Source organism: Hyaena hyaena, unplaced genomic scaffold (genome assembly GCF_003009895.1).
Source record: "Hyaena hyaena isolate Hyena2069 unplaced genomic scaffold, ASM300989v1 scaffold_889, whole genome shotgun sequence".
NCBI lineage: Eukaryota > Metazoa > Chordata > Mammalia > Carnivora > Hyaenidae > Hyaena > Hyaena hyaena.
The window spans coordinates 630,451-650,212 of record NW_024081523.1 but is presented as its reverse complement, the minus strand read 5'-3'; the positions used below and the strand labels follow the sequence as shown (position 1 = coordinate 650,212).

General features: G+C 40.4%; 1 protein-coding gene across 10 annotated transcripts in view; it reads right to left on the bottom strand.

Moving 5' to 3' along the window:
- Positions 1 to 19,762, bottom strand: part of LDLRAD4 (low density lipoprotein receptor class A domain containing 4) — a 437,927-nt gene that overhangs the window by 124,807 nt on the left and 293,358 nt on the right. The window contains exon 1 of one of the 10 annotated variants that reach the window (XM_039220451.1): positions 10,186 to 10,262. The exons of 8 other annotated variants lie outside the window; for them this stretch is intronic. Coding sequence is in view for 1 of the 2 variants with exons in the window: in XM_039220447.1 (XP_039076378.1) it covers positions 10,033 to 10,123 (91 nt within the window). In the remaining variant the exon portion in view is untranslated. Of the gene's footprint in view, positions 1 to 10,032; positions 10,154 to 10,185; positions 10,263 to 19,762 lie in introns of those variants that run through there. One more of the 10 variants, XM_039220447.1, reaches the window with a different exon arrangement.

The following is a 19,762-nucleotide window of genomic DNA, read 5'->3' as shown; positions in this document are numbered from 1 at the left end:
AGTACAGAGCCCGATGTGGGGCTCGAACTCATAAGCCATGAGATCATGACCTGAGCTGAAGTCTGATGCTTAACCACCGAGCCACTCAGGCGCCCCACTTTCTAACTATTTAAACATCATAAATATATCCATGAAGAGAAAAGTTGCCCACTCACTAAAATATTGTCAGTGCTGAGCCCACAGTAGTAATGGGAGAGAAAAATGAGGTTTTGGCTAATATGCCTTCCAATTCTGGCACATAGTAATGTTATAGTTTGCTGCTTTGAAGAATCTTTTTATCCTGCTCCTCTATAAACAGCAAGATGAGGTATATTTGAACAGATAGCTTAAACTTGGAACCTGCTCACTGGGAAACTGGAAGAGGCTATAACAGAAACACAGGCCTGGGTTTCATCTCTGGGCTGATGTATGCTCTGAGAGCATCAATCTGCATTGGTTAAATCTGATTCTAGAATGGGCTCACAGTTATTGCTGCTCAAAGTAAAATTTAAAGTACCAAGTGGACCCATAGCTTCTTCAAATGAATTTACATAAAGATGCAAACAGTAACTCGAAATAGAGTCAAGATTCAATTAGGGATACCATGGCCATACTGGACCAGCTCCATCTCTATTTTGTACTCCAGAATCTGGGTTATTCTGTCACTTAGGTCCACCTAACTCAGATATCTGTTTAATTAAAGAAGAATGGGGTATTTGACTCTGGACTTCTTAAAGGGAGGGAAGGAGAAAGGAAATGGAACTAATAGTTGTTGATATCTATTATGTATTAGAAATTGTGCTCAGTGACTTTTTTGCATTCATTTAATTCCCACATAATTCCATGAAATCCATTTATTAGCTTGTTGTATAGATACAGAAACTGAGGTTAAAAGAAAGTAAGTTAACTCTATTTAGGTCACATACTTGCTCACGGAGGGATAAGGATTCAACCCAGGACTTCAGCACTCCAGAGATATTATGGACTCTTTGAAAACAGGTGGATCCATATTACAGAATGAGAACTATGTATGCTTTACTAAAAGTAAACGTAGAAGTTAATACATGCAACATGCTATAAGTGAAATAAAATAGTAATTACAATCTCTTCACCTTCCCATTTAGAAAACGGTGAAACCAGTGCAGGTAAGAGACACAACTCTGACACTGTGTGAATCATTCTCTTTTCATCACTCCAGCTGCCTGTATTTATCCATAACGACACCCTGTGAGCCTTATAGCTGAAAAATCCTTTACTATTTTCTGTTGTGAATTCCCAACGTGTCTACAATTTCTACAAGTTCTGACTTTGAATAAGAGTCTTCATCAACTGGACTTCTTTTTTTTTTTTTTTAATTTTTTTTTAATGTTTATTTATTTTTGAAAGAGAGAGAGACAGCGTGAGCAGGGGAGGGTCACAAAGAGAGGGAGTCACAGACTGAAACAGGCTCCAGGCTCTGAGCTGCCAGTCAGCACAGAGCCCGACGCGGGGCTCGAACCCACAAACCGCGAGATCATGACCTAAGCGAAAGTCGGACGCTTAACCGACTAAGCCACCCAGGCGCCCCTTCATCAACTGGACTTCTAAACTCTCTTCATGTTGCAAACTTAAAAGGATAAGCTGATGTACACCAGGTTAGGATACACCTTTCACTGTTACTTTGGACTGACAGGTAATCTATAAATATCCTTTAACATACTCTAGTGAAATCAAAGTGTAACAAGGCTCAAGACCCTGACATTTTCTACCTGGCAAGAAAACTCAGCAAAAGTTCTTCAAGCTCACAGAAAACAGATCCCATGAACTGATGATGATTAAGAAAGCTGAAAGGTGATAGTCTGAGCTATCCATCAGTTAATGTGGGTCCAATCCCTACAACCTCTAAGGAGCATCTGAAGCTCCTTAAGTTTTAATTTTCCCTAATGAAAAAAGGGAAAGAGGCACATAATTTACCTACTTAACTATTTCTGTACTGAAAACAAACAAAAGTTTCATGAAGGAAAAAGTTGCCCACCCACAAAAAATATCTTGTGTTTAGCTCATAGTAATAATGTGGAAAATATGACTTGTCTTCTGCTGTCTAAATGCTTTCTGAAACATTAAACAAGTTACATTCCAGAAACTAGTACCAGACTGAATAGAACCATGTAGCAGGAATGTACAGAGATCATAGCCCCTTCAGGACCACCTCTGTGACCACAGGGCAAGACTATCCAGAAAAACCACAAAATGTACGGCAGAGTAGGATGATTTGTTAATCAAACCATAAACATTTACAAACCCTGCAAGATCCTGTTCTGGTGCTGAGCAGGCCCCTCTGGGCAGTTTGGGTCCTCATTAGTTTAAAGAATTGCTGCTGGGCTACTTGTGTCTGTAGTAGTCAAATAGGAGCCACTCTTATCATCTGATAACTCAGAGCACAATCTCTGAAGTCCAAATGCAGTAAGAGAAGATGGGATGTTTTCCCGAGGGTAATATGTAGGTCAAAAGAATTTTATTTTTCAGTATTTATGCCAAGTAATCTATGTTGTCAAAGTTATCTTCAAGCAAAATTTGACAGTCCAAAATATTACAGTCAATGGGAATTTGACTTAAAATACCCAGGACAGTATTTGAACCTAATTAACCCTCAAAAAATAGATGGAAAATTTTAAATTAAATTAAAGATGCAGTTATGGTTAACTAGAAATGGAAGGAGGCAGAATACTAGGAAAAATCAATCTCCAATTTTCTCAAGTTAAATGCCGTAGTCATTAGTTTTCTAAGACTGTTGAAGCAAGAATTGATCAAGGCAATTTAACACAGTAACTATGAACTACATAAAATTAGTCAATGAATCTAAGGAAGTATGAATCCAGCATATAAACGACAAAAGTGGCAAACCTATCATGGACATAACACACATTCAAAAGCATCAACATTTGAAAGGAACCCAGCATCAAAAGTGAGTACCCTACCTTTTCTACTTCAGAAGCTCATGGTAAGTGCCTTACAAAACCCATGCAGAGCATTCCTGATTCAGAATTATTTTCTTACAAAGTTATTCATAAGAAACAAGGCCATGGATGATAAGGTAACTAGTAAGTACACAGATATCTAAAAAGATCAATCCTATATTGTAACTCTAGGGAACATCTCTTATTTTAATCAGGTAGTTTATGCCACAAAAGATGTGCAGCTGAGGGGTTAAAAAATGGTATAGCTAGGGGACTGGGTGGTGGCTCAGTCAGTTAAGCAACTAACTTCATTTTGGCTCAAGTCATGATCTCAAGGTTTGTGAGATCAACCCGCATGTTGGGCTCTGTGCTGACAGCACGGAGCCTGCTTGGGATTCTCTCTCTCCTGCTCTCTCTCTCTGCTCCTCCCCCATTCAGGCGCTCGCTCTCTCTCTCTCTCTCTCTCTCAAAATAATTAAATAAACTTTTAGAAAATGGTATAGCTAAAATATATAGACACATTTCCTTACTAAGTCTATATTCATCCCAGAAGTCCAATGTAAGAGACAATCATCAAAAGAAACAGAAGCAAATCACATTTAAAAATACAACACTATGGTTTGCCATCCAAACCATTTTAGATAAACACAATGACTGGTAGAAGAGAATCCAAAGAACTTTAGTGAGAAGCAGTGAAAGTACTCCTTGTTATAAATTTAACTTCTACGACCAAGAAATGTCTTCAACTAAATGCATAAGCAGTCACAATAATGTACACTCCAGATGTTTTATACCGTGCAGTCTCTGGAACATCTTTCCCAGTGCCAATGACAGTAAAGACAGATTATTTGGGGCAGTTCCTAATACAGTCTGATTTGCAGGAGTTAAGTCAAGCAAAGAAAAGGGAGGCTAAGGTCTTTTCTTTGTTTTAGGTCTAGGAAGTTTTACTCTTGAGAGCCAATACTTCCTAACACAGCATGTTTAAAAAGAGACAAATACTGCTGGATGGGGTTCTGGTAACTATGCTTTCTGCCTTTCATATCAGTGGGTCAAAATCCAGTTGCTCACTTTCCCATCCCAATATTTCCAAGTCAGTCCTCTATGAAAATCTTGTCCCCTCAGGAGATCACAGGATTCATGATACATATTTTCTTTACCCATAATTTTTGAAAAGCATGCCTATTTTGGAGTGAACTGCTAGTTGTGTGATTATTTTTGAGAATATTCTGCTTTCTCTTTTCAAAAGCAGGATTAAAAAGCACAGTAGAGAAGAGGCCTTCTGAACCTGTCCAGTTTTCTCCTCTTTGTTCCTTGGGCTACACTCAGACCATTCCTCACAGATCCTTTTTGTAAAGACACAAGCGACAGAAGACTGACAGTTTCCATGGGTAACTCAATCCAGGCTCAAAGGACCTTGCTCTCAGAAATTATTTCCATTTCCCCAACCTCAGTGTGTTAGCTTTCATTTGGAGGACCTAACTTCAGTTCTGTGCTTCCCAAGTATATGAAATAACCCCTTTAGCACCACATCTATACCTCTTCCCTATTTTTTTCCCCTCTTCAAGCTGTATCTCCCTCATCCTTTAGGCTGCAGCCCCCACCCTCAGTTACAGAGATGGAGAGGTACTCACCAGGCTTTGGGTGTGCACCTCACAAGGTGCTGCCACTTGTCACTATATATCAGGAAAGCTAACCCAGTTGTCATAACCTTTCCTCAGAGGTCTCCTCTTCCAACCTTTAACCATCTTTATGTGATTTTCTTTTGAAGTCTTTCTAAAGTGCCCCTATACTGTACAATCAAATCATCTTAGGGCTGGAAGAGAGACTGTAAAGTCATTCAGGCTTTTACAGTGGGGAAAACTGAGACCCAAAGGGGCTGAGTCACATGCAAAAAGTCTTCCAGCTGATTGCTAGATTTTACTGATTCTAGTTTTAACTATAAGTTGCGATTCCTATTCCTATGAAACATATTACCTGTTCTGTTCAAGATGTGAGTACAGGCTATCCTGTATCCTTTTCAGATATGAAAAAAATACTTTAAATAACACTGTCCCCAAACAACACAGTTCAATTTCAATTATCAGAGTATACTGACTATGAGTAATTGCACAGAGTACAACTCTACAGCTTGCTCTTTAGTCCAGAAATCACTATGTAAATAACAGCTAAGCATCATGATCAGTAACCAATCACACATCACTTCCTTCAAAATCTGCTAGTGACTGGTCACCACACAGCTGTTATTTACACATAAACAGCAAAGGGTGTAGTTGTGTTGTGTCCTGTGTCCCAGGGGTACATACATGCCATTTTACAAATATGGGTAATCAGAAGAGAGAACCAGCCAACAAAGATAAAAGGAAATACAAAGTGATAATGCTGGAAGTGAAATTTGAGTCTATCATAAGTGGAGGTATAGAAGGAATCACTGATGGTGGGAAGTGTAACCCTCCAATGCTACTCTAGACTTATGATATGCAGCTAGAAAAACTCAATGAAGGCAAACCTATGGACGTAAAGGAGGAAAGTAGTTGTGAAAAAAGGATAAGGCTGACCCAGAGGAAATAATGGGACCCAAAAAAAATTACATTAAAAGAACTCTCAGAGATATTTTACAACACTGAAAGCACAAATGGTATATGCTGGAAGCTGATCCAAACTAAGAAAGGAGTATGGCAATCCATCAGGGCACAGGAAAAATGCTTGTTCCATATCATAAGTTATAGGATAGGAAGGAGAGAGCAGACTGTTCAAACTACTCTTAATACATTTTACAAAGAAACAGAACAGTTTAGGGGCACCTGGGTGGCTCAGTCAGTTAAGGATCTGACTTTGGCTCAGGTCATTTTCTCGCGGTCTGTGAGTTTGAGCCCCACATCGGGCTCCGTGCTGACAGCTCAGAGTCTGGAGCCTGCTTCAGATTCTGTGACTCCCTCTCTCTCTGCTTTGTCTCTTTCTCTCTCTCAAAAATAAACATTTAAAAATTAAAAAAAAAAGTTTAATTCTCAATGTTTCTAATGTTTTAAATTATAATATGCTAAATAAATATTACTTTTACGATCATTTGTTATTTCCCTATACATTTATAATTGAATAATAAGAGAGTTTTTAATATTTTGACCAAAAATGTTTAAAGGTCAGGAAGCCATTGTAATTTTCCCCATGTGGCTAATGGTGTGGCCACCTTAAAAAATGGTGTGGCTAACCTTAAAAAAATCTCCTTTTTACTGTTGGTAGAAGCTGACTGAGACAGCTTATGGGTGACCAGCTCCTACAACCTAAGGGAATTGAAAGACATGATTACATTTCTATATTCAGAAGCAACCACCATATCTTGGGAGTCCTCAGAGTGTGCTGGTTCTTCCAACTCCAAGCCACCTTCTCTGCCCATCCCTCCACAACCCATCTAGGTCCTCCGGTGGGAAGGGTGGCATCTCTTACAAAAAGGAGGGCTAGTCCCACATGAGAATCCATCACAAATAGCAATGGCAAGTAACGGGGCTATATTTGTGGGAAGGTTGGCACAGGACTATTAACCAATGAACAGATCAATCATAACTCACATTCTTGCCTTTTGCAGAGGAGAAAAGGTGTATTCTTTATTACTTATTTGTCCTTCAGTGTGAAACGTTCATTTAAAGACAATAGATATTTTTCTTTAAAACTATGGTCTTGGTCTTCCCTTTCTCACTTCTGGCTGATATACAGCTTACAACACCCTTCCAGAATAAAACAAAATTCGCCTCAGAACATGCCTTGTTCATAGTGGACACATGCTTTGCTTTTCTGGGTCTTTTCTAGCACATCTATGCTTGTACTTCCCATGCCTGTGGTTCTTTATTTTATATTGAGCTGCTGGAATATACAGACCTCTTTTATAGTGAGGAAGTTCCCTCCTGATCCTTTTTCCTCTTTCCTTTCCTTATCCGTTTCCCTTATCTGATCTTTAAAGTAGAAAAAGAAGATTTTTAAAAATCCTAATTCCCACTTAGAGTATTTAGGGTACTTTTTCTTAAGAGAGGGAATCCCATACGTGTCACACCACTTGTTCTGGTACCTGGTGGTGAGGAAACATGTTGTCTGTTGGAAACAATGGCAGACTGCCAACTATCTGTGGAAAGGATCTTCAAAGGCTGCACAGAATAGAAATGTTGCTGGAGCACAAAGAGCTGCAGGTTTTAATGATACCATTGATAACAGTATTTAGGACCACCTTCCATGTAACTGAGGAAAAAAAGGCACAGAGTAAAATAAGTTTAAAAAAAAATACCCTTTGGGGCACCTGGGTGGCTCAGTTAGATAAGCATCTGACTTTGGCTCAGGTCATGGATCTCATGGTTCATAGGTACAAGCCCCGCGTTGGGCTCTGTGCTGACAGCTCAAAGCCTAGATCCTGCTTCGGACTCCGTGTCCCCCACTCTCTTTTCCCCTCTCCTGCTTGTGCTCTCTCTCTCTCTCTCTCTCTCAAAAATAAATTAAAAACATTAAAAAAAATTACCCTTAGTTGGTAAAACAAGATGATGCATGGAAGTGCTGAACCACTATACTGTACATCTGAAACTAACACATCATTGTACGTTAACTAACTGGAATTAAGATAAAAACAAGCTTTAAAACTTTTTAAAAATACTCTTAGTATCAATCTCCACTTTTAGGTATATGAATTATAAACATTTTTATCACCTATCATCAGTTGATTGTGGCCATAAACAAACCATAAGAGACACAACTCACGCACAGTCAAAACTTAAAACTCCATGTAATGCCATCAGTACCTTATGTTCATATTAATACAAGTATATAATCCGGATTTCTACAACAAAGCCTGCTGTCACTTTTCATTCTCCAGCATTTCTTCCCCCAAATTCCTTCCATTACAACAGATATTTGCTGCATCCACTGACCTACAACTGTCTGGACATAAAGCCCCTGTAAACTGGAAAGAAATCCATTCCTCAAATAGCCCATAGTGAGCTATCTGATGAGAATGGATCTCAGCCTGTGAACATGGGGCTGCTTGGTCCATCGATGATTCCCAGATGGCTACACTCTTTGAGGACACTGGGGAAAAGTCAAAATCCAGGCTGAAGCACTCAGAGAGCCTGTTTAATAGGCAGATTACTTTCCAGGGCTTGGCCCAAACAATTCTCTCAGTGGGCAGTCCCTGTTCCAGTGTCCCTATGGATTCTGGACAGTCACAGTCCAAGCTGGCTGAAAGTACATGAGAAGCAGAGCTACAGAGTTTGGCTCATTCTACACCAGCAGCTAGCTACTTTATCTTTTTCTCAACACATTTTTGTTTTGTAAAGAGTTAACGGATACCTAAGAATTTACTAGGTAGAGACACTATAAACTTATGAGCTTAGCACTTACAGAATTACATTTTCTTAATGACTTGGTGGCTACAATAAACTTCACACTCAACAATTTGGTAATGCATTAGCCAATAATCAGCATTCAGTTGTGAGTGTATAAAGGAATTAGTACAACTTAAACCCAAATAAGAGCATTTTAGGAAAAAAACTTATCACAAAATGTACCACAGTATAGTTCTAAGAACTAGTTAAAAATCAGGGCTAACACAAAAACTGTTTAGTTTTGGGAAGGAATTTTAGAAGACATGACCTCCACTTGATAAAATTAATTCACTTAGATCTTTTTAATGTTTTATTTATTTCTGAGAGAGAGAGAGAGAGAGAGAGATTGAGAGAGAGAGAGAGAGAGAGAGAGAGAGAGACAGCGTGAGCAGGGGAGGGTCAGAGAGAGAGAGAGGGAGATACAGAATCTGAAGCAGGCTACAGGCTCTGAGCCAGCTGTCGGCACAGAGCCCGATGCGGGGCTCGAACCCATGAACCATGAGATCATGATCTGAGCCAAAGTCGGACGCCCAACTGACTGAGCTACCCAGGCGCCTCAAAATTAATTCACTTAGTAGTAATAACACAAAACCTGTATGGTATGAAACTTTGAGTCAAGAGCTAAAGAAAACATAAGGCAAGCTGGTCTGGGGAGCAGGTGGAGTGGTTCTCCATACACTATTTGGAAAACTTATGGAATTTGGTACTTTGGTAACAATTCAAAGCCTTGTCAATATTTTCAATATTACCCAAAGATTTTACTTTCTAACCCAGATTTGTCTGCTGTGCTTATCCTGAACCTCTGTCCTGAACCACTAGTTTCAAAGTGGTTTAAGGCCAACAGAATAAACGAATTTTAAGTGTTATGTTCTCTTAGGTTGAAAGTAGCAAAGACACATTTTTAGTACAATGTCAATGTTTCAAAATATTATTTTAGTTCTGAAAGATCTTGAAATAAAACCTTCATCATTGTGGAATGTCCCTATATTTAACATGAATTAAAACAAACAAAAAACCCCTGGTTTCATTCCCCTGTCCCTGACTGAATCTTACAGAGGAGCATGAGTGCCTGCAAGTATAAGGGTGTGCACGTGTGTGCACGTGTGCATGTATGTGCACACACACACACACACACATACGCATACACAGGCACTTCACTTTTCCCCCTAATTCTGACCTTTCAGATTTCTATGTGTATTAATATCTGCCTACCTGGCTAGCAGACTTTTTCACAGTGTGCCCTTCAAGATTAAAATAATATATATCAGCACAGTTCGAAAATAATGACAACTCTATGGAGTGGTGCAGAGAGAAAGCAAGGAACTGAGGGTGAGACACAGACAGACAGACAGACCTGTTCAAAAAAATCACTTGCAACCAGGATCTGAGGCTACGCAGCTAATCAGGCAGGTATTCAGCTCTTCACTTCGGCAGACTTGCTTAGCATTGAAATCGGCTGTCTGCCCAGGAGGATGAGGTAATGTCTAGGTTTAATGCCAAAATCTCTCTAACTGGCAGGACACATCGGGTAAATATTTCTACTGCAGGAGACCACATTCATTTGATGCTGCTGCCAGTTTTATTATTGTTATTATGCTCATTAATATTAATACTCAGCCATCATACCTGTTTAAGTTAGAAAATCAGGGTTTTTGCTGAAATCACATTAGTAGGTATAGGAGGAAAAAAAAGCAAGCGCCTCCCTCCCAACTCTGCTCCCCATCCCATCTTCCCCTAACAATGATGGCCACAGCACTGACCTTCAATCCCTTTCACACACTCTGAGCTGCACAAACTCTCTCTCTCAGTGGCTGTAAATCTGGAAGCATACTCAGTTTTCCCCCATTTCATCCTGTCAGTGAGAAGGGTGAGGGGTGGTAGGTAGGTGGGGCTTGAAACCCACTTCAAGCTACCTGAATAGTTGTAATATTTGGAAATGTAGTAGATTGCCAATGGTTTCTTCTTTCTTATTAAAAAATCCAAATGTGCTTTGATGACCTGCTTATGGTCTCACAAATTATGGGCACTGTGGTGCTGATACTGAATGTGTCCCATGACTTGTTCCCTTGATGATCTGTCTCTATGGTTACTGTCAACAGTACACATTTATGTCACAGCATATGATCTTACAGAAGCATTTACTGAAATGCTCAGGGCTTCTTTAAATTTTCCCTCTTGTTACTGGATGAGGCCTCTGATGCCAGCCTTGATTTAGTTAAAAGGATAGGACTTTTGTTCTGTTAGTCAGCAACTGAATGTCAAACTTCACATGGGTTCATGAAGAACCACCTACAAGGGATGGTCAAACTTTCACCAATCTTATCTCCTCTCAAAGAGTTGAAAATAATGCTTTCCTCTCCCAGGCATTATTCCCAGAAGGGGCAATAAAGCATGTTGCCAAGGCAAAGTCTTCCTGCAAAAGGCACCATAAAGGCAGCATTTGTGTGAATTTAAAAAACAGCATCTGAAACCCAACATCATCCTGCAAGGAGAGAGACAGAGAGAGAGAGAGAGACAGAGAGAGACAGAGACAGACAGACAGACAGAGAAGATGCACCTCAGCACTCTGACATCACTTACATCATCTCACAGGGAAGGAGGAGCTCTGAAGAATGGAATCAGGAGACAACGCCTCAAATGTACCAAAGATGAGAAAATAAACAGAAGGATGCTATTCCTGTGCTTGGGTTAGGGCCAACCCAACCCAGTTAACTGCTAACATCTACACACAGTGACTCCATGAGCTTAGTTGAATATGGTGTTTTTTTTTTTTTTTTTTTTGTTTTGTTTTGTTTTTAAAGATCAAACAACCCAGAGCACCTGGGTGGCTCAGTCAGTTTCAGCTCAAGTCATGATCTCCTGGTTCATGAGCTGGAGCCCTGCATCAGGCTCTGCATTATCAGTGCAGAACCTGTTTGGGATTCTCTCTCTCTCCCTCTCTCTGCCCCTCCTCTGCTTGTGCTCTCTCGCTCTCTTTCTCAAAATAAATAAACTTATATAAAAAAAGATCAAACAACTATCTATAAGCCAAGAGTTTCAAGTTATTCCTAACATTTTCAAATTTCAAAGTCTTGTACTATATACATATATATATATATATATATATATATATATATATGTAAATGAGAAATTGAGATTCCCTATGAATCAGGAAGGTGATTCACTGTAGATGGGAACTGGAGATGGAAGTGGAGACAGTGGTAAGGTCTTCTATTGTAAGGGGAGTGGAGACCCAGCTGCTTGTCCCAAGAGTATACTGGAAGGAGAAATGGGGGTGAAAACGAAAGGGGATCATGGAGGTTTTCCACAGCTGGGGAAGGTGTGTGCTCAAAAGGATTTCTTCAATATCACTCCCACCTGGGCACCTTCCCACTGTGACAGGTGAAAGGACTTTTTCTGTTCTCCCTCCCCCCAAACAAAATATTTCTTCTCACTGTAGCTTTGGTTTTCAGAAGTCATCCTTCTTTCTTCCAAAAAGGGGGCACCTTTGTCACGTACAAGAAAATTAAGGCTCCCCAAATGTACTTTGATCTGATATTATGACATGAAAGTCACTTGTATCTTCTTACAGGGCTTAGTGAACTGCTTTTGAAAAATGGTAATAATTAAGAAAGGCTGCAAATGTACAGTAGCCACCCTTTTAGAAATGCTAAAAGGCCCTTTTTAAAGCTGTAATAAAAAGAAGCTAAATAAAATTCCCAAAAGCGAATCAGTCTAAAATTTATTTAGATTGGAGAATGCTCATTATGAGTCGGGCAACAGGCTGAATGGAAATTACTAATTAATTGAACATTATAGCTTTAAAACTCATTAATTCATCTTACTGCATTTCCTGAATACATGCACATTTTTAATGTTTTGTTAAGCTAATAAAAACACAATTTTAAAAGATTAATGAAGAGGTTCTGATCTTTGTGCTACTTGGTTGTCTATCTATCTTCAAGTCCGCTGAGGTGCTGGTTGTAGAGCTGACCGCTTTCAGATTTGCTACAGCAAATAAATGTGTGAGCATGACATTTTATACTATGTGGTTTTAATTCTGGCTTACATTAATGCAGTGGTTTGGTGGTAATTGCCACAAACCTTGAAATCACACTCTTTCCCCTCCACCTCCTAATCCTTTTATTAATCTCAACTATGGGACCCTTTGACTCTAATACCAAAACCAAGAGTCAAGCTTCTGTGATAACCATCTCTGAAACCACTGAATGATGCGACCCAGTTCACTGCCAATTCTTGAGTCTCCTAAACACTCTAAATTTAACTGGATACTTTCAAGGTTGAATTCTGATCTCCTCTGCTCTTCATCCCCACTGGGAGCATGGCTTAACTTCCACAGGAAAGATTTAGGTCAGATGAAAAGATGGTATTAATATCTTCAACAAAAGACTTGTTAAGCATTAGACTGTGCTACTGACTGTGGAAACCTCATCCCCTGCAAATCTTTTAATAGAATCAAGAGGGAGGATGGGAGGTCATCTGGTTTACCCCCTAACTTCAAGCAGACCCCTCTAAAATCATTCTGGGCAGCAAGCCTGCCTTATTTTTAAGGTGTTTGTTGTTTTGCCAGAGTAGCAGATTCCACAATTGTCCTTAACAATCTACTCCAGTTCCTGACAGTTTTCAGGACTCAGGATTCATTTCCTTATGCTTAACCTAAATCTTCCAAGCTGCCACTGGTGCTCATTTCCTCCTGTGTTCTCACTGGTACCGATGCAGAACAGCTGGTGCCTGTCGTCTGCATAATAACTCTTCCTGTCCCTCCAGACACAGCCGATCTCCTCCAGGCCAAGCAGGGGAGTCTAGAGGGGTGCCAGAAGAGCAAGGAGAGCCTGAAGTTTGTAATGGAATTAAAAGAGGGACCTTAAAAGGCAGGGGTGGGGGTGGAGGAATCAACAGGAAAACAACTTCTACAAAGAGGCTGGCAGTGAAGGCAAAGGCAAGCTCACTGATCTAGAAGATGAACGGAGATCTTTGGGCCCACCTAATTTTATAAAACAACAGTGCTTATGATTTTATTATGTGATCTAGGTGGAGCATATAATCCCTTTCAGTTTCAGCTGTCATTTCAGTATAAAATTAACACCTTAATTACCTGAAGACAGAGGCTAGGCCTGATGACTTTGGAGGTCCTTTCTTGTTCTCGAATTTGTAATTTTATTAACCTATTCCTGACCCATCTTGGCGACTCTAAAGGTTATTGGCCCAATTCTGAGAGGCAGCTAAGGGAACATTTAAGAATCTTTGATGTATTTCTTTCCTTTCTACTAAGCCACATTACAACCCCCTTTCAAGAACACCATCCCATACTTCAGGAAAGGAGAAAAAGTATGCCCTTGTATTTTCTCTAAAAGATAAATAAATGGACTCACTGAGAGTGACAGCACCAAAGCTGTTTCTTAGGCTGATGAATAGAAAACATTTGTTGACTGAAGGCATGCTTAGAGAAACAGATGAGATACATTTACAATTTCATTCGTCAGTAGAATTTTAGGCTCTGAGATTTGTCAACTAAGAACAAAAGAGATTTGGGTTCAATTCCTTTCTCAATTCCATATCTCCATTCTCCCATCTATGCTCACCATTTTGACACTGGAATTGAAACTGTTTCCCAATTTACGGAACGAGGCCATGAGATTTCTAATGACTTCTAATTTCTCTTCTGTATTGAGAAGAGAAATTACAGGTGAAACTCTGTATCTATGTATGTAGATTAGAAATTTAACAGTCTTTCCTCAGAATCCCACCACATAAGCCCTTCTGAATTGTCCTATACATTTACATTCAAAGGTCATTTTGTCAGACAAGGATTTACTCACTGTGAAAACTTGGCGAACCTGAAAACGGATGGCAAATAAGACCTTAAAAGCCACCTAACCACTGTGCCAGGAGGCCAAGGGTACTAGGGCCAGGGTGAATATTAGCCCATTAGGTTCATTCTCATTATTGTAAACAGGAAAAAGTGGTCTTGAAGGATGACATGTACAGAGAGAAGACAAGTGAATTATAAAATAACATTTTATAAGACGTGTTTAACAATCAGTTATAAGACCTATATCCTGGAAGGCAATGGTAGGGGAACACCCAAACTTCTTACAGGTTACATATTTTTTTATAGAAATGTCATTTATTTAATGTATATTTCTATAGTATAGGCATACTGTTAACATGTAGTATAAGAGAAGATTTATTTTGGGGTGCCTGGGTGGCTTAGTCGGTTAAGCGTCCGACTTTCGCTTAGGTCATGATCTCACGGTTCGTGGGTTCGAGCCCCGCGTCGGGCTCTGTGCTGACTGCCAGCTCAGAGCCTGGAGCCTATTTCAGAGTCTGTGTCTCCCTCTCTCTCTGACCCTCCCCTGCTCACGCTGTCTCTCTCTCTCTCTCTCCCCTAGAAATAAATAAAAATATTAAAAAAAAAAGAGAAGATTTATTTTACTTGCTTTATAAATCTCAAACATCGATTTGAGAGAACTCTTTAGAATTTGTTTCAGCGGACACACTAAGAAAAAGCTTTCACAGACTAATAACTAAATTCTTCAACTGAGGCCAGGCTGGAAATGAATAATATTAAGCTCTCTCTCTTTTTTTGAACTGAAGCCCCTTGAAGCAGAAGTTAGATAAAGATTTTATTTCCCCTTTCAGTGAATATATGTTTTTGTGTCAGACAAGCCAAAAGCAACCACAGCTGGAATACAGTAAATGTCAATATTTAATCTGTCTCTTCCTTTTCCATTTTTAAACCACAATGCATCATCTCAGCATGATTAATAACAACCATCTCACTACTTCTTCCTGCCTGACTCCAACTCTTTTTGTTGCTAGGTAATGTTTGCAGTCAGCTGTCCTCCAAACACAGGGAAGATGGCCATTCCACATCTGAAGACAGCAGCATGGCAGCTACTATGTCTAGGGTCACCAGTGTGGCGCCTCTGTACAGCAGGGCACTGCCAGTAAGTTCTCAGGAAGGGGGGACCTCTTGCATTGCCCACGATATGGGTAAAGAGGAAGCCAGGGTCCAACAGGGTTTGAAGGAGGCCCAAGCAGCAAGCATTCTTCTTCATAAGGACCACAGGGGTCAGGGGTCAGGGGCCAGGGGCATGGGTGGGTATGACTGGGGCTTTTACCTCTGCCACCCTCTGCCTATTCTATGTACTCTTTTTGTCTAAAATAGAGAGGCCCACTGGTGGACAAAGTAAACAAACTATATTCTGCTCTGAGCACTGCACTAGGGTTTCCCGGTACAGAAGAGAAAAAAAAAAAACCACTGAATCTTGGCCTCCCTCTGTTTCTTGCTGAAAGAAGAAAAGCTCTTATATTATGAGCCAGGCAGAGTGTTCTATGATTTAATGAAAGGACACTATTCAAATATTGGAAAATATTTCCAAAGCATTCAAAGCAATTCCCAACTAAGAATACCTTTCTTCTCAGAACATTAGGGATACCATAGGCAGAGGCAGTAGGGGGCGTACAGTGCAAAAGGAGGAAAACATGGTATTGTTTTTACGTAAATTATCTTTAATTCTTAATACTTCTAAGACATAAATTTCTCTCATAATTTTTAAATTTTTTCTAGCTCTAAAAGCTGATTCTGTGGTCCAACAAAAGTGTAAAAAGGAACTTATGATATTTTACATAGAACTACACTTTTGTGCAAAACAAAACAAAATTAGGAAGACCCAAATAATTAAAAAGACCAGACTGTCAGGATGAGCCTCTGAATGAAGGGCACACATTTTCCCAGCATTGGTAGACTTGTAGAAAATGGCTCTAAAATTGTTGGAAACAATTACATATATTGATTGTGGGCAACATGGTAAGCTATTTAGAAGACAGGGGTCATGTCTTAGATTCTCTTCTAGCATACCATTTTGCTAGGGAAGAGACATTCAGAAACAGCAGAAGAAGGGGGGCCACTGGGTGAGGCCAGTGGTGCCTGACTTGGTGCCCCCACAGGACACTCAGGCAGCCCCGGTACTTCAGCATCAGCCAGGGAGAGCTCAGTCTTCTGGGGGAGCAGTGAGACCCCTGCAGGGCAATTTGAGCAGCAGGATTCTGGGCATACACCCAGCTCTGGCGGGCTCCGTGCACAGGGGCTCAAAGGAGGGTCAGTCTACCACACTCATGATCTCTCTGGAAAAGATCTAGGGCTTGGGACCCCTTCCCCAAGGCTGCCCCAGTCAGTGGAGACCCTAATGCTGGGTAAAGCCACACAGAGCCCCTTCGCTATAGTGTGTCCTCTTCAGGAAGGTGGACTGTCCTATTGGGCCGAGAGAGAGACATTTGCTAAGGAACTGCTTCTTGACAGATACCGAAAGTGAATGAACAAGAGAAAACTGGGACTAGGACACAGAGGGAAGGGACAACTACTTTTGTTACACTAAATAAAACAATCATTTCACATGATTTTTACCTTTATAGCAATGCAAAGAAACAAGCAAAATCCTAGGCAGCAAAAGGACGTCACCTCAGGCAGAGGCAACCTGGAACTGAAGTCTTTCAGAAAGGCATGAATATATGAAGAGTCCAGAACATGGAGGAGAAATACCAAGGTTCACCTTCCTGAATGACTGGACTGTAGAGAAGCCTATCAGCAAGCAGGTCAGTCACATGTGCACCTCTGTATTCTAAGGCCTTGGAGTGTCACCTCATAGTCTCAAGCCCTTTCTGACCATTCAAAGGATAAATATGACTTGTTTCTGTCCAGACTGGCCAATGGTAGCATGGGTCTTAGAGCACAAAACAAGCTGCATTTTCAGCTCCTGCCTAGATGCCTATCTATCTATACCAACTCTGTTCAGGACTAGCTGTGAATGTGGGTTGGAGGAGGGAGTCACAAAAACTATATGAAAGCAACACGTATCATCTATATCTGTATTAACTATATCCACAAAATACAGCATTACAGTGTTAGACACAATGAAACAAGTTTAATTGCCATCCATAAGCTGATGATGGAAACACTTCTACTTCTCCTTTAGTGATCAATGCAAGCCTCTTTGGAGTTCTACAAATTCAGTGATCTGACAGCACCCACGTGCAAAATTTGGGCATGACAAGGTACAGATCTGTACACTGTGACTTAGCGGGGAAAGTACGAGGTGGAAAAAAAGAAGAGATCTGTTTTCTGCACCTCTAGTTCTAGATCTTATGCTTTGTAAAGTATGTATAAAACCCCCCCAATGGCCGCATGACATTAACTTTATTATTGTTTATATACAAATATCCTTGCTACACTCAGGTGCTTCTTTTGCTATAAATGTTAGCATCTTTAACAAAGGGCTACTAAATTACACTTACCAACACTACCTATCTTTAAAGGAAAGAGACACAAGTTAGATTCAATGGTATCAGCTATTAATTACTTGAACTATATAAAGTATCTTAAAAAGCAGTAGGTCAAACTTATTGTCATTCAACTTTAAATGTGTCTGTCTCAAGGCATCTCTCCAAAAGTCTCTGTCTTTAAGCTGGACACACACACACAAGTAGATCTACTCAGTGACAGAGCCAGTGACCACCGGTTGCTAGACTGAGGTCCCAGAGTTTATCAGCAACAGACAGAAAAAATAATTCTTGGGATGTTTTCATTATCCCAATTGCCTTACATGTAGACATTTATAATAAATTATTTACAAAACGGTACCATAGAAATAGAGCACAAGTCAACTCCTCCTCACTAACTACAAAGAACTCGGCATGGTATGTAGCCAGTCAAACAATGTCTGCTGCCTTTTCCATAATAGGTCTAGACGGCACCGGAGTGAGCCTTTCTCCCATGAAAAGGAATAGAGACTGGCTGGCCACCCAACATGTCCAACTAAACCCCTCTTGCAGCCCAGGGATTCACTCTATTGGCAATTTTCAACCTCTGAGAGCTTCATGACAGTCACAGAAACACTGTCACTAGAGGGAGGAGGCAGAATATATCTTAAGGGAGAGGTAGTACAGGAGCCTATAGACTGCATCTCCCTGCCCTGTGCCAAGAGACTTCAATCTCTGGCACAGTCAACCTCAGGTAAACTCCCTGGTTGTACAATGAACCAAAACCTACTACATCAAATCCTCTGAGGAGAAAAGCACTGCCAGATGAGTCTATTTCAGTTCTAAAGAGGGAAGGTACATCCCATTCATGACATCACAGAAAGAGGGTCTCAAGAGGCTGCCTCAGTCCCACCCCATGTCCCTGTCTCGTTTCATGCAGCCCACTGGTCCTCACACAGAGCAGTCCTTCTTCTGCCCACACTCACTGCTCCAAGGACTGCTCTGGCTGGCCCAGATGGCAGAACGCCCTCCATGACCAAAACCACACTTGTCAGGGAGACGGAGAAAAGGTCTTTTTTTGCTTTTAATAGTTCTTTCTTTCCTTTCTGGAAAACATTATAAAAAACTTGCCCTGGGGGCACCTGGGTGGTTGAGTCGATTAAGCATCTGACTCGATTTTGGCACAGGTTATGATTTCATCATTTGTGAGGCTGAGCTCCACATCGGGCTCTGTGCTGACAGCATGGAGCCTGCTTGGGATTCTCTCTCCTTTCTCTCTGCCCCTCCCTAAGCTTGTACACATGCACGTGTGCTCTCATTCTCTCTCTCTCTCTCAGAGTAAATAAACTTTAAAAAAATATCTTAAAACTTCCCCTAGAAGTTTATAAACCATAAGATGAAGTAGAGCTTAAAAGGGATTTGGGCTGCAAATGTCCATCAACGAATGAATGGACCAAGAAAATGTGGTATATATATATATGTATGTGTGTGTGTGTGTGTGTGTGTGTGTACATATATATGTATCTATATAGATATCTATCTCTGTATATAGATACATATATATGTACACACACACACACACACACATACATACAATGGAGTATTACTTGGCAATCAAAAAGAATGAAATCTTGCCATCCAACTACATGGATGGAACTGGAGGGTATTATGCTAAGTGAAATTAGTCAATCAGAGAAAGATAAACATCATATGACTTCACTCATATGAAGACTTTAAGATACAAAACAGATGAACAAAAGGGAAGGGAAGCAAAAATAATATAAAAACAGGTAGGGGGGCAAAACATAAGGAACTCTTAAATATAGAGAGCAAACAGAGGGTTGCTGAAAGGGTTGTGAGAAGGGACATGGGCTAAATGGGGAAGGGGCATTAAAATAAAGGAAAAAAGGATTTGGGCTGCAATTTTAATTTTTTTTTGAGGTATAATGTAAAGCACACATTACAAGTTTCATTTTCAGGAACTGAACACACCCATGTAAATGTTTTAACTTGGTCTGTAATATATATATTTTTTAATGTTTTATTTATTTCTAGGAGAGAGAGAGAGAGACAGCGTGAGCAGGGGAGGGTCAGAGAGAGAGGGAGTCACAGGCTGAAACAGGCTCCAGGCTCTGAGCTGGCAGTCAGCACAGAGCCCGACGCGGGGCTTGAACCCACGAACCGCGAGATCATGACCCAAACAAAAGTCGGACGCTTAACCGACTAAGC